The 16196-nt window shown below is 28.0% G+C and overlaps 2 protein-coding genes across 21 annotated transcripts in view; both read left to right on the forward strand.

Annotated features, from left to right (window-relative positions):
- Positions 1-3344, forward strand: part of LOC114131928 (A disintegrin and metalloproteinase with thrombospondin motifs adt-1-like) — a 66474-nt gene extending 63130 nt beyond the window's left edge. For 5 of the 6 annotated variants that reach the window (XM_050197147.1, XM_050197145.1, XM_050197148.1 and 2 more), the window contains one exon: positions 2239-3344. In XM_050197147.1, coding sequence (XP_050053104.1) covers positions 2239-2508 — 270 coding nt within the window. In that variant the 3' untranslated portion in view covers positions 2509-3344. The remainder of the gene's footprint in view (positions 1-2238) is intronic. The other variant, XR_007603102.1, reaches the window with a different exon arrangement.
- A 2202-nt stretch (positions 3345-5546) lies between these two features.
- LOC114131939 (lactoperoxidase) overlaps positions 5547-16196 on the forward strand; it is a 50262-nt gene continuing 39612 nt past the window's right edge. Inside the window, exons 1-3 of one of the 15 annotated variants that reach the window (XM_050210953.1) lie at positions 5548-5689; positions 8341-8451; positions 11310-11467. In XM_050210953.1, the coding sequence (XP_050066910.1) occupies positions 11322-11467 (146 nt within the window). In that variant the 5' untranslated portion in view covers positions 5548-5689; positions 8341-8451; positions 11310-11321. Of the gene's footprint in view, positions 5767-6808; positions 7002-7649; positions 7997-8031; positions 8241-8340; positions 8452-9277; positions 9299-11309; positions 11468-16196 lie in introns of those variants that run through there. The other 14 variants (XM_050210950.1, XM_027997291.2, XM_050210961.1 and 11 more) reach the window with 14 other exon arrangements.

The raw sequence follows: 16196 nt of genomic DNA on the forward strand, positions 1-16196 counted from the left end.
ACCAAAAATATCCAAATACTCTAGACTAGTATTAAGTGAAAGAGAAGAATCATACTTTTCCGTAAGTCAGATAATTTTTGTAAGTCTTAATTCTAAATAAATATATGGTATTCTTAATACGTTTTTTAAAACAAAAATAAAGACTAATTAGGTAGTTTTTTATCGATAAATTGAAGTACAAGAAATTTAAATTTGTGTATATAGCTTAAAAATAGTGAAAATAATTTTAAAATTAAATATTTTCCATAAAAGGCTAAATACAAAAAAAAACAAGTGTTTGTATTTTTGTGATATTTTATTATTTTAAAAAATTCAACATTGGGTCTGGATTAAAATCTTATGTCTTAATATGTTTTATTTTGCTTAATTTTAGCAGTGTATTCAACATCGATTTTTCTATGTCCTGTTCCATACTAAAAACCATCTACTATAATAATCAGCTCCACTAGGAACTGAAGCATCACCTTGGCGTATTATATAAAACCGTTATCCTACACCTGCAGCTTTTCATATACACACGTATCGAGTTACAGTGTTTATGTTATTTAAACATTTTTTTTTCTTCTTTCATGGTTTCATTTAGTAAAATATATTAGTCTAGACTCCGACCGTTCGTTATAATTAGTATGATTTGTGTATAATATTATAATAGGGGTAGCCAACATGAATAATGAATATGTTCGCAAGCCACATGGATAAATACAATTATATTATAAAGAACAAAAATATATAAAAATACATATATTATGTTCATATATATATCAATTTTGGATTCTCAGCAGAGTGATAAATTTATTGATTTCACAACGTTATGTGTTTTTTTTATGTTGTGTACACGATAACTTGTTGAAATAATGCTTCAATTTAAAAAATCAGTGGTGGTTTTCAGTAGAAAATTGAATATTCTTGGTGTAATATACAGGTCGAAAATAGAAGTTTCAGCATTTTTTAAAAGTGTCAGGAAAAACCAAAAATAAGTGACAGAAAAACGGGAATTTGCACGTAACAACAGTTTTTGACAAAATCGATTTTATATATTTGCAACAAATCACTATAAATACTTTAAATTCTCACCAAAAATTTCTATTAGCATTATCTATAATACACGGTTTAATTTTTAAAGTATTCTGGCTTTTTTTGAACTATTTATAGATAACTGAAATTATTTAATTTTTCTAAGTATCTTATTCAAATACTTCGTTTATTTGAAATATTCATTTTTTTTGTCTAAATTTCAATAAAATGTTTTTACTGAATCAAAATAGGTATTTAAAAATGTAATACAAAGTTTCTCATAAGTTAGTTTTATAGTGATTCAAAAATTATAAAAATACATGGATACATGAAGCTATCAAAATTACATAATTTCACGTAACTACAAAATCACAAATTGTTTAGGAAAAACAAAAAACTAACTACTTTGTTTTCAAAACAAATCTTATTCGTTCAGAATTATTTTTAGTATAGGTACAATGATATCTATCATTGCATTCAAATTTAACACATCCATTACAGTAACCTACTCTTATTTCCGAAATTTACTCGATACCTACTGTACAGCAGAGCGTTACCTACTTGCCTATATTTTTTTTAAGTTTGTGGATAATTTTAGATTACAAATTTGATCTAATTGTACTTTAAATAAGTCAAAATTAGTACTCAGTATTTATTTTTATAATAAGGAAAAACAAAAGAAAATTAAAGGAAAAACCTGCATTTTTACGCTAAATCAGATTTTAACTATAAATTGATTTCTTAATTTCGTTATAATTCAAAAACAAATTAACACAGAAACTTGAAATCTTCACCAAGTATTAACATAGTCATTTTATATTAATGGTAATTTCAAAATATTTCGGCTTTTTTAAATTTTTCTGGACAATTTTAATTTTAATTTTTTTTTTTATATATATGATGTATAATTATATTTATTTATAATTATGTAGAAAAAAAAATATGAATGGGTAAAAATGTTTGAAAATACAATACTATAAATAAATAATAGTAAATAATAATATACTATAAATGCTATTTAATAATAGAAAATAATAATAGTAATAAAATTATTACGTATCATTTATCTTCATCGAGATAACTATTTCACCAATTATCTCTTATCTTTTTTTAGTTACTTAAAAAATTATCTTCATACAATAATAACTATAAGATTGCGTACACAGTATAGTACTCAAAGTTATAGAACTATACTTGACTGCCGTTCGTTGGATTTTTTTGCAGGACGACTTGAAACGGTCGGGTAAGAGTTCGACCGATTTGGTCGACGACTTTCCTATGATCAGCCAGAACGCTCGGCCGCCGGGGCCGTATGTCGTACCGGAAATCCTATTGCGGTACTTAAGCGTGGGCGCTGACGGTACACCTTTGCTGACCACCATCACGCCTGACATGGTAGACCGAACCGATTACGGTGATTGGTCGAGCGACGATTACGTGGACATGCCAGATAGACCTTTGCAGGAGCGCGTGCAGTATGCCATTAACATGTGATGAGACACGCGATTATATCATCATTATAGACGTTCAGTTTCAAAGACATATACTACCAAACAGCTATAATATATTATATATTGAATATATTATATTCATAGTACAATAGTAATAATATTTATAATTTAGTCAATTATATTTATAATAGTCATATGGATTGACGTGCTTGAAAATCTTATCCAGAACTGTAATATAAGTAGTGATTAATAATTATAATATGCACTTAACCGATTACATAATTATTTCTTGTACACGTAATACACATACCTACTAGGATTTCATTTCGGTATACTTTTGCGGTTTTTAAAAAAAACGACTATGATGAAAAATATATTTTATTTCAAGTGTAATATTTACGATAGTATCAACAATTTTTAAAAATCACAAAATTAGTTTGAAGAAAATCGATGCGATCAATGCGGATAAATGTATCACTCCATATTATGTAAGCACGTATATTATATTACTTAATTTTTTAGTTAAGCTTAGTATTATTTCGTTAGATTAATATTGTTTTATGTCTTGTAAGTTGTAAATGTACGTATATTTAGGTGTCAGGTAGTTTTATATACATATTTTTTTATTCAGATTAATGTATCTAACGTTATAAATTTAGGTATGTGCCATATAAAAAATGAATTTAAAAAAAATATATTACAGGTCTAATATTGGTGAGTTTTGAAGGGTCGACTGTGGTGCAAACATTTTAAATATTTTTACATATTATTAACATTTTGTATTTTTAGATATTTTATTTCTGTTTTTAATAAGCGATTATAATGATGTAAAGATTCTATAACTACTTAATTATAATAATATATTGTCTTTTATCTCAATATTTGTTCTGTGTCTACTTGTTACATAATATTATTATTATTATCAAGTGTGCCATTATTGCGCACGACTAATGAATTAAACCTATTAAGCCAAAAAATGCGTTGATCGACGTTCTAATCAGTAAAGTTTTATATTATTTAACCTTTTTTCTTTTTTTTTTTTTTTAAAAAAAAACTCTTTTTGTTTCGTTACATTGTGTTTGGGATAACAATGGTTTTCAGTAAACAGTATACGCGCCTGACGTACCCGGAATAAATAAGATTTTATATAATAATAGGATATCATTATTCATTTTAACCGTGTTGTATACCGTTGCAGGATTTAATCGCGTATAATAAAGTAATTTCTTTCTCTCGTAAAGTTTAAAACGAAATGTGCGGTGCATCAAACTCGTATACATTAATACATTATAATAAAATGTATCAAACGATATCAAATAATAACTACGATTAATAATTCACGGAACCCAATTTAATCGTTCGACTGTAGTACAAATCAACTACCAATTATAAAGCTGTTCTGTGTTTAGTATACGGTATATTGTACCTGTGTGCAAAATTAGTTAATTAGTACATTTGTGTTTATTGATTCTTGTGTACTTCCTCATTGTACTTGGTTTTTAGATCTTTTACAATTTTAAAAGACTACCGCTACTGAGCAAAATATTTTGTTTATTTTGTATATTGCAATATCTACTTTGAATTTTTTTACAAATATCTACCAAATTTAAATGATTGACAGAAAATTAGATACTACAAAAGGAAGGCCTGTAGGAAAAAAAATTAAAAATCGACCAAACTATTTAAAAACAAGTTTAATCTAAAAATTTGAAATATTTGTATTTTTTAGGTCAAAAAAAATGTATATATATCTCGTGAATGAAGATACCTACGGATGACTATGATGCAAGTACGAAAAACGAATGCATCGCTGCCGTACTACATCATATACGAGTAATATAATATTATTATAAACGACACAGATAATATTTTATAGCGCAGTGAACAAGGATACGACACATTACATTTTATGTGCTACTGCTGCAGGTTGTGTTATTTTTTAGAGTTATATATATGTGTGGTTCAAAGTTATGAATATACAGGATGATTCAAAATCATATTTAGCCACATTTTATCATTTAACAATAATGCACTTATTAAAATTGTAATTTTCGGAATGTAAAATTATCCTCTATAAGAATATATTTTTATATGCTGAGACTTTTTCATAGTATTTAACGACTAAACCAGTAGCAATTCAATCTTTGATTTCAAATGTAAACCGTTCCTTTTTGATATAAATTGTTAAAAAAGATTTTTTAAATAATTGAATAACGATCCGGGGTAGTGTAGATTATGGCTATCCATAAAATAATATCAAATATATGTTATAGGTATACTTAGTTAATTTCTAATTTCTAATTATTATACTATAATATTATCATTGTTTAAACATTTTTAAAACTGTAATATTCTTATAGATTAATATTTATTAATGATAACTGATGAAAAAAAAAATAGAATATTTAAATAATGATAGAAAATTCTGGAATAAAATGGGAGTGAATTTGTTTGTTGAATCACCCTGTGTAGTGCATATAAATACTTTTATAGATAGGTCGACTCGACACAGTCGTACGATATAAGTGCAGATGTGTAATATATTATAATGTGCGTCCGACGAATGGTCGTAATGGCATTTGTAGGTGGTAATACGCGCATAGCTAGTATAGTTATTGTCGGTCAGTCGCCACAGCCGCTGACGGGACTCTTCGTCGACAGCAGTTGCGAACTCCAATAATATCGGACCATGGTGATAATAATAATAATAATATATCATTGGTTGATACGATATCGTTGTGTGGAGTGTGCGACCTATTGCCATGTTTGCTTTATTGAAAAAATAAAATGGAAAACCGGTGAAACGTTGCATTATGTCTACAGTTGCTGTTCAGCCGGCATGTCCCCTAGTTTTAAACTCTAGATAAAGCATTCGACGACTAAAGAAAATGTCCAAATTTATCAATGTTCCATCCAAATTATTAAAAAATTAACCGAACGAATCTGAATATTTTTATTAGACAAACACCGTTTACAAATCTTAATAATTTTAACCTAACCCTCCCTCTCACAAAGTATATAATGTAATGACTATGAAGGGGAGTATAGGTATAATATAATATGCCTCTTAGTCATCGTTTACACCATCAGCTAAGCCACGTCATGCCACTAGTCGTTTCAGGTTGTGTGTCAAATATACAGGAAGCCTGAACGCATGTCGCCAAAGGGTTGTTCAGTCCACTACGATACGCGTAACCGATGCAATCACTATCGTGCAAACATGAGTAATTATATAGCGTTGTAATAATAGTTATATTATATTTTTAGAAAATCGTAAATAATCGAAATAACCAATAAGTAAGTACGTATTTTTATTTGTGAACTTTAAAACGAAAATTATATATCCTGTTTGCAGATCACTTTTAATTACAGACGATAATCCATATAACAACATAATATTCTGTAGTTTATTATTTTTTGAACAATCTTTTAGTACACCACAGTACCACACATCTCTAGTGTATCACGCGCATGTTTATGAGTACAATTATTTTCATATTACGAGTACGCACCGACCAATAAATTCCAGACTTGAACGATAAAAATAATATGCATTATCGATTTTAAATGAAGTTTGTTTTATTATTACTATTATTGCTATAAATGACTAAAATCGTATAGGTACATAGGTTATACGTCTGCAGATGGAATACGATTGTATAAAAGCGATGTTCATTTTTTATTATTATTATAAATATTATTAATGAATCACACGTCGTAATAAATAACATTAACTTTATAATAGCTTCCGTACACACATGCGCGTGTTGATCGCCCCATAAAATATTCTATACGTTTTTTCCTTCCTTTTTTTTTTGTCATTATTATTATATATATATATATGTTTTATGACTTCCGAAGAGAAAACAAAGCGATCGGGATAACAAGCTATAATAACATGGCATAGTATAATATATAGATAATAGTAATAATAATAACGTGTAAAACAAATTCGAAATCTACATCAAACACTCTCACAAATACACGACATCATAAAAATATAATATATTTATATAAATTTGTATACGAGATATTAAAAATTATCTCTTTCGTTGTTTTCTGTTGAATCGATCTCTTATCGATCATTCATAGTAGACATTTGGCGAGTATGATAAATATTATTTTTAGAATTGCATACGTTTTTTAACTATATATATAATATAAGTTTTCCCCGCCACCAGGATACCTGTGTAATGACTAATGATACACATCAAAGGTCATTACAACGATATTATCGTACGTATGTGTATATATATTTATATGTATATGTACCTATAAATATATGAATACATTATAGTAATATTTCTTGTATTGAACAACGACGACGACGACACTATATAATCGTAATAATAAATTTACAATACATGGCTGACGTTGAGGTATCGATTCAAGAACGTAGACACCAGTCACACACCTGCAGTCATCGGTGCTTTTTCACAGTGTCCGGTTCGTTTTTTTTTTTTTGTACGTAATATTTTACACGCGAGTACAGAGTGATGCGTGGCTAGTGGCTACTTTCCGTGTTAATTATACAGAGTGATTATTTTATGACGAATTATTCATTATTTCAATAACCATACACATTTTTGAAAATATTTCTTTTTTATAATTTACAATCAAAATGAAATAAGTTTTTTTAAGTAAATTATAATTTGTATTGTTTTAATATTTTTTACTTTTTAATTTTTGAATAACAATATACACTTTTAATTTCTGAACCGGAATATTTTTTGGGATATTTTGTACAAAAAAATTGTTTGGAAGAGTATTTTATAAGCTATTAGTACTTAAACTTTGGGTAAGCAGAGTACCCAATAGACCAACATTTTGCAGATACCTTTGTATGAGTACCATATTCCACTTCGCTCTTTAAACATTAAATTATAAATTTACCACTAGTCCTAATTTCGATTTTTACGTATCGAAGTACTCAAAAATATATTCTGCTTCTAAATATGAAATAAGAAATGTATGTTTACATTCAAAAAAATAAAAATTCAGAAAGCTGTAACGATAAAAATATTTAAAAAAAAAAATATTTTTTTTTGACTATAAATTATATAAAAGAAGTATTTTCAAAAATGTTAATAGCTTTTGAAATAATAAGTGGTTTGTGATAAAATAATCACCTTTTACATAATTATTATAATATTATAGGAGACAATGCATTTAACTGCTCTGTTTATAATCAGATATTATGGTGCAATTAATTTCCAAGACCACGGCAAATAGTCGTAACAGTTTTATACCGCAGACATTACGTCGCACGTATTATTGTATATTCATATTATTTTTTTCTATTATCGTCCGACAATCGTCTATACTATTCCATAGTCGGGGGAAGTATTCAAGAGAGTGAGGAGGTGGGATCGAGGAACACGTAGATTTGAAAGGTTTCCTACGGTATTGGTCACCGCGGCGCCGATCACGTTTCCGCCTACTAGTAGAATCACAGTTCAGTATGTCATATATTTTAAATCGGTGGCGGTGAATGGTTATCAACCACATATAGTGCGTTTTTAGTTTCCTAAGTAAGTTCGGCCTTATACTCGTATGCATATTGTTACAATCAAAGTGAGAAGTTCTAGAATCTTTTAAGAGATCGTTTTAGATTCGGATACTTATGTATAATTGCGTTTAGTATAACTGCCCTGCAAAATTTTGCAGGCCGCACTATGAGGTTAAAATCGTACAGGTTGTCGCTGTGGTCACAGTCGTCGTTGTGGTCGCTATAAGATCACGCCTAATGTCCATACCTATTATATTCTAGTAACAGTTAATTAAAATTCACTAGTATTGTCTAATATATATTATATTTTTATTATTGACACCATATTATAGCCCGAATGAATTCTAAATTATTTTAAATTTTTAGTAATTAAAGAAGCCAGAAAATCTGTGCATCGTAAACACCTGTAACTTCATTTACAACAATAGTCAATCATCCTACATCAACTTTAGTCCATCGGTTTGATCTGGCGGCGAGGTAATCTATAATACATTTATGTGTATTTTACACGTAATATTGATTATTTATGATTTTATCGTGACCGATATTTTTATTGTAATTGCATATCTTCGCGCGTTCTAAAAGTTAAAAAAATGCATTAAATGCATTAAAAACTGTGACATCATATCCAACTCGATACATAGACCAACGTTACGATTTTTTAATTCGAAAATTAGGTACTTGCAAGTTTTATTCAATGATTTTAAGCTAGTAAAATTTTAGGAAATTTTAGTGACAAGCAAGTATCATTATTGTCCTGCTATGCAGAAATCGGAGGGAAATCGTAGTCAAACTATTGGAACTTGTTGTTTGACGAACCGGACAGTAACTTAATAATATAATAAGTCGATTAAGATAATACAAACTCGTATAATATGTAGGCGTAATTATATCGCTAGCACTTATACAAACACGCCGTGTATACTTCCATTGCAGCAGCAGCTGCCGGGCGTCGAATTAATGTTTGTCAAGAAGCCCCTATACTCGCTAATATAGCATATTAAGACGCCACGCCAACCCTACACTAACACCTCATCCCCATCACAACATGGCCGAAAACCCACCCTCGCGCCCTCACAACACACACACACACATACACCTGAATCAACCCTGCCCCTCACCCACGCGCATGAGTTCGTAACACCGACCCTAAATTTAACGCGGCGTATTAAACCGCAGCGTATACATATTTTATTATTAAACGTTGGTAACCGCGGTACATAGTAGCTAGGTATACAATACACTACGCGTTATTAATATAATAATATATGTACGTATATCGTGTACGCCTTTGGAGGAAAGGGCAACACCGGTCCACACCGAAGTATGCGTATATATATATGTATATTTGCGTGTTTAACAATATAAATATGTGCTTAAGTCGGCGACGGTGTTATTGTAATAATATGTACTGTTAATATTATTTCGTACCTACCTGCCGTGCGTATTAATAGCTATGTTGTCGATTCGTTAAGTTCTCCCGCATTGCTTATACGTTTAACGTTTTAAATGTATCGATCCACGTCGTTTTGGGCCTTTATTTTTTACGCAAACACACGCACTTCTCCAGTAATACGTCCAGTGTGAATTGTCACACATACAGTCCGATTATGATATTAATATACCTTATCATAAAGTTTTCGACACTTGCGACTCGCAAACAATATTATAATTCACGCGTTGTACAACATAACATTAGATTGCGAATGATATTGTGGATTCAATCCTGAGACGTAACTGCAAAGTTTGAATTATTGTTTTCTTGCTTATCAGTGCTACACAAAACGTATTTATCAGTAATAAAAACCAATGTATATGTGTCAGCCGTAAGGTAGATTGTAATTGTATTTTTAACTTTTAATCCTTTTTTAATAATTTTTGAAATTATATAGAGTTTTAAAACTTATTTTATGAAACGTATTTATTTGCAATTTTCAAAAGAATAATATTTATTTTTACACGTTGGTTTGTTTTGTTTGTTAATGGTTTATTTTATGCTTTATATTATCCATATGAAGTTTTAATCATTTAAATTTATAAATCAATAAGTATTACATAATCAAAAAGGTATTTTTAAATATTTCCGAGTGCTTATATTCTCATACCTGTAGCACGTTTATAAGGACAATATTTACAATACATTCAAATATAGCTTAAAAAATAAACTATTGTATTTTTAGAAAAATTAGGATATGTATAGTAGAAGGTATATAAATTAAATATTTTGACCATTTATCTAATGACGTAATATTGCTGGAAACTAAATTCATAGTTTTTTACGTAGAAAAACAATAAGTGTAAGTGATATTTAACACTAATTTATAATTTGAATAATAGATTTAAAAGACCTTTCGGTGAACGTACTTTGACAGTTGTTAAAAGTAAAGCTATAAGTTAGACTAAATAAAATCAATCAGATTATTAGAAATTTTATTTTATAAATAATTACAATATTATAAACAACTGCTTTTTCAAACTTTTATAGCGATTACCTCGAACAGTTATTGTCAAGATTCATTTATTAGAGGATTTATATGGTTAAAAAGATTTGAATTGAATCTTCTGTAAAATGTTTTACTTACATCGTACAAAAAAAAAAGATGGAAAGAACATAATTTGAGGAATGATTTGAAATGTAAAAGATTGAATTGGTTATAGCTCGGAGGGTTTGGATTGAATACATTGATTACGGTTGGTGTTTGAGATTTTTGCAGAGCTCTATAATAGGATTTCGTATGTCCAAATTAGTTATGTTTGAAGTTTATAGATAATTGTATGTAGCTAGAGGTTAAGAGAGAGCCGTGGAAAAGACTAAACTAATACTCTAAAAATAAGAATTTCTCACGTAATTGTTGAAATAACCAAATAAGATGTTGATCAATGGTAATGCCTATAAATAGTGATTGCATTTCAATGTTGGCAAAATTAATTCGTTGAGCACAGTTGTAGGTGCTGACAAATATAATATAATAAAAATTATAAATCTGCCGTACTGGACTTAATAGGATAGTAATAGAATTTGTTATTTTTTCAATTTACCTATCTGTCGACGAGTTTTAAAATTGTTAGAGTCGTTACATGTTTTCAATGAAATCCACCTCTGAAACTTTCAGATATTTCAACGAATTCTACGCTCTACACTCGACGAATGTCATGATTTAATCGATGTCACTCGTTCAAGGGATTGATAACAAATAAATTATTTTATAATTATTTTATCGATTCAATTTTCCATCATATATTATAAGACACTCATTGTTATATAATATTAAAATGTATAATACTGACATTGAATAGCTACACATATTGTTATATTGTTTTTTTTTCCTTCATAGGGTATCACACCGATGATGGCAACTGAAAGCACGCCGTTGACCAATACTGATGACGTCACACCGGTATCAGGTTCCGAGTACATATCGCTGTCGAAACATGAAACTGACCACACTCCGCCGTGCCTAAAACCAAGATGTTGCGTGTACGCCGCACTCCTGTGAGTTTTTTTAATTATATTACCATGTATTAATATAATCGCGTACGTATAGAGTGATTTTTATTTTTTGACACACACCGTCATTCGCTGGGTCTGTTCAAAAAGAAAAACTCGTGCCAAGCACTTATGTATAGTGTATACGTATAATTATAGTGACTACTTAAAATGAAATAGGGTTCTATTGAACAAATAATCGTTTAAATCGTTCGTGATGAGAATGATTTAATATTCAGCCTGCAATACGTTTTTGGGGTTTTAAATAATTGATTTTAATTTATTATTATTTAAATATCCACTAATTTCTACTGAAGTACGTCATCTAAAAAACTTCAAATTATAGACGTAGGATAAAAATGAAAAATAAAACGAAAATAATATTATATTTCTATTGATAGTGAAATGTTCTTTATTATAGAGCCTTTTCGTTTTACTTTTGAAAAATCATATAAAATGGAAGCTTGTTTTTATATTTATAGTTTGTATCGGTGTACCTAATATTTAGACAAAAATCATGTTTTATATATATATATTATTATATAACATTATTACTTTTTCTTTAATTAATTTAGCTTTTAGTTTGAAAAAGCTTAAAATTTGAATTACAATATTATAACTACAATGAATAACATCGAATATCGATGACGAATAAATATATGAAAAACAAAAAACCGCATGAAAGACTTATAGCCTAAACGTTATTTAAATAAGAGTATATTTTAAAAATAAATTTATTATTGTTAGATAAAACCTTTTCTTTTTAGAATATTTAATTCAAAAAGGTTCTAACTAAGTATCTAACACAAAGTATAATTTCTGAAATACTAATTTTTCAATAATATACATTTTTTTCCTGTTTTAGTAAATATTTTCTTAATTAATTGATAAACAAAACAATGTCTTGAAAATTCTAATATGAATGCACAAAAAGTGGATTTTTAAAAAAGTTAGACTTTAAACCTTTTATTCTAAATTAGAAATCAATTACATTGCACACCAAACATGTGTTACAGTTTTCGTTGAAGTTTATTTATAAATTGAATTTCAAAATTGCATAATCCTATAATTATTAGGTATATAGGTAATATTAGAGAGCCTATATATTATATAGGCTTTATAGGTAATATTATTAATTATTTGTTGACATTTACATTTTTAACAAGCAGATTATCAACAATTTTTAGATTATCTCATTATTTATTTCTACCGACACGTTTTGTTATCCAATATATTTAAAGACTTATAAGTATTATGATTGTCTATTAAAATAAACAGCAGACACAAAATTTGATATATTTTATAGTCAAAATGTCATCAAAAAGTTTTTAGTAGAAAGAAACAAAATTTACTCTCACTCTCTATCACTATAAAATATTTTAAAATATCGTACCCATCTTTAAAATGACGCATGTCAACTTTCAATTACTAATAGAACTTTAAAATGTTTTTTCTTATTATTTTATTGATAAAAATAAGTTCTTTAAATCGATATTTCATTTAAATCTAGACAACATTCGAAATGATTGATAATCCTACTTGAGCCATTAATGTCAACAAATTAAAAATGCTAATTGGAAAAAAAATAATAGTACCTAATTTAAATTTAAATAAGTAAGCCCCTGGAATATTATTGATATTATTCAAACAAAAACAATTGAGATTATAATTGCTTTTATAATTTAGTTTCAGTTATTAAATATATAATATTATCTTAAAACAGTTAGAACAAATAGTATAGTTCAAATATAATTTGATTAGCTGGTCACAAGTATTTATATAATATAGCTATAAAATTAGTTTAATTGTATTTATGTCATATAACTTATTTCATAGTTTTATTAAATTAACCACTATTAAATAAAAATAAAAATTTAAAAATAATTAAAAAGTTATAAAAAATAATAAATATACAATATTTATTTCAGTACCATGACTAGTAGAAATTCAGAAAAAATATTAAAACTTTTAAAAGGAACTTTTTTAAGAACTGCATAAGACTGTAAGACCATCTAAGAATAAAATACCTAGTAATGTAAATATCACTTAAAAAATGATGCGCTCAATAATCACAGATAAAACTTTTCTGTATAACGCTATTTTATGATATAATATACTTTTTCTAAAGCAAAACTAACTGCCATAATAATATAATTTAATAATAATATTTACAATGATTGTTGGAGCCTAAAAACTCAAGACAATATTATCAGACTATAAAAACGATATGAACTCGGACACATTCAAATCAGAAAAGTAGGTACCTGGTATACCTGGTATATGTTTTCGGAAACTGCATAATTATGAAGTTTGCTTTTTATTACTTCATCAGTACTGACAGTACTTGTATGAAACCTTAATCGGACATAATTATATAAACATCGTAAGTTTGTAACAAAGATTAAGTAGATAGGTAATCCTGTATATTTATTTAGAGTGTTTCAAGCATGTGTTATTGTTAGGTTTCTACGTTTCGGAAATTATACGTAGTTGCGTAACGTTATTGACTGTCGTAATAAAATAATAATTTTGTACATGCAATACATATCATTGGTGGATTAATAGTGTGTCCAGAAAATTACTATGTATTTCAAAGCCATTATTTTTATTAAAAAATACATTTTTGAACGCATTTATTTTAGATTTTAAACGGATTGATGAATGTAATGTTAAACATAATTAATTTTTATCAATATTAAATTAGAACTTGTTTAATCTAAATAAATAAAATAGAAGTATATGTTCCAATCGTAGCCTACATTTTAATTTTTAACTCTGCTAACTTATTTGATATCTGAAAGATAAATTTGGGGTATATTATAATATAGCTTGTAAGTACATTATACGTATATATTAGTATGTATATAAGCAACTGAAAATATTGAACAAGGCAACGGGTGATACTTTAGCGCCATAGGATCTTTAATCCACGGTAAGTTGTCTATGGTTGTCATTTAAACGATCATCGATGACACAAACGTTTGACTTCAACGTGTATCCACATTTTGTCCGGTAAGAATGTGTTTATTTAGGCGTATCGCGTAATATATAATAATATTATTATCGCTATAGTAATTATTTTATTTTACTCAACGAAACCGCAGAGCACGGCAGGCTTTGGGTTACCACCGCAGCAGTTTTCCGTTTATTAAATTGGACTTTTACGTTTGAATAATATAATCATTTAGCGTTTGATAATGACATTTTAGTAACGTATATACATGCATATCATATGCGTACGCGCGTTATATTGTGCGTGGTAAAACCATTTATAATATTAAACCGGAAGAGAACGTGCAAAATGTGTTGCTGTTTAATAGTATCTCGTTTATCCGACACGCAGTCGCGGGTAATCAAAAATGTATGCGCCATGTCTCCGCGATAATAAAATATAAATAATAAAATCGGTTTTCAAAACTTTTCGCATATACACGATATAATAAAACATTGCTAAACGAGTGCTATAAAACAAAAAAAGATTTCGTATCAAATGTGTAATATTATATTATAATATATTATACTATGCAAGATATATCATACACGCATTTTTTTAAGAAATTCGAAAGCAATTATTTTTTATAATACTAAGTAGGTATATATTATAAGAGTGTACAATACTGTAAACCGGAGTTGAAATTGTAATATCACGAGACAGCTGCTGCAGAAACGGTTAATAGTAGTTCCAAAGAGAAAATATTAAAAAACGCGCAACGCAAAAAGTCTGCTGTTCGACTATTTTATTTCGGAAAATAATACAGCGCAGGTGAACTAAGAGTATAATAATATTATAAAGGATATAATATTATTTATATTGTAACAAGTAAAAATTAAGAACTATCTAATAATCATAAGTGGGGGGAATAAAACAGAGTAAAAATTAATTATTACAAAATAGGTAGGAATTGCTTATTCGTGTGTACATGCAACGCACGATTTTTCCAAAGGACTAATGTCATTTGGGTTCCTCCATAAATCTCGAGTTGACCCTTTTTCGTATAGTTGTTTTGTAAATTATTACGTTTTACATTTTTTTTTCCGAGATGTACTAACATTTTCGTAGAAATATAGTTGCATTTCTGTATTATTTAATAATAACAATAAATTGCGTTTTACTGGGATTGATAAAAGAAGTAAAGTACCGTGAATCCGCGTGAGGTTACAGCTGCATTTTAATTGCAAAATCACAGGCCGTAAACGGCAACTTCACTACCTTTTGATGGTTTGCGTAATAACAATAACATAATACATGGCTTCTTCTCATATAAATAAAGAATTAATTTAATATCAACATCTAAGTAGATAAATAGAATCTAAAAAATTGTCAGGTCATGTTCAAAATGACGAACGATGGTACATTGTATTTTGTACCACTGTTCGCAATTTTGATAAATATAATATCAGTATAAAAAAAAAAAAATCTTCCTAAATCAAACAGAATGACGGGCGTCAATTTTTTTTAAAGGTTTTAGAAAATTCCTTTTTTGATGATATATTTTTGTATTTATATTATGCAATTAAATGTATTTGAAAATAAAAATGAAAAATAATAATTATTTATTTTTTGGATTTAATATGAAATTTCTGTTTTTGAAATGCCAGACAGTATTAATTAGTAGTATGTATAGTGAAAATTATTACGAGGTGTAAAGAATCACAAACTATAATTAATTACCAACGTTAGGTAGAAACAAACTAATTTAATTTATAGTTTTTAAAACTGTAAAAATAGTATACC

The sequence above is a fragment of the Aphis gossypii genome, chromosome 1, assembly GCF_020184175.1.
Source record: "Aphis gossypii isolate Hap1 chromosome 1, ASM2018417v2, whole genome shotgun sequence".
Lineage (NCBI taxonomy): Eukaryota > Metazoa > Arthropoda > Insecta > Hemiptera > Aphididae > Aphis > Aphis gossypii.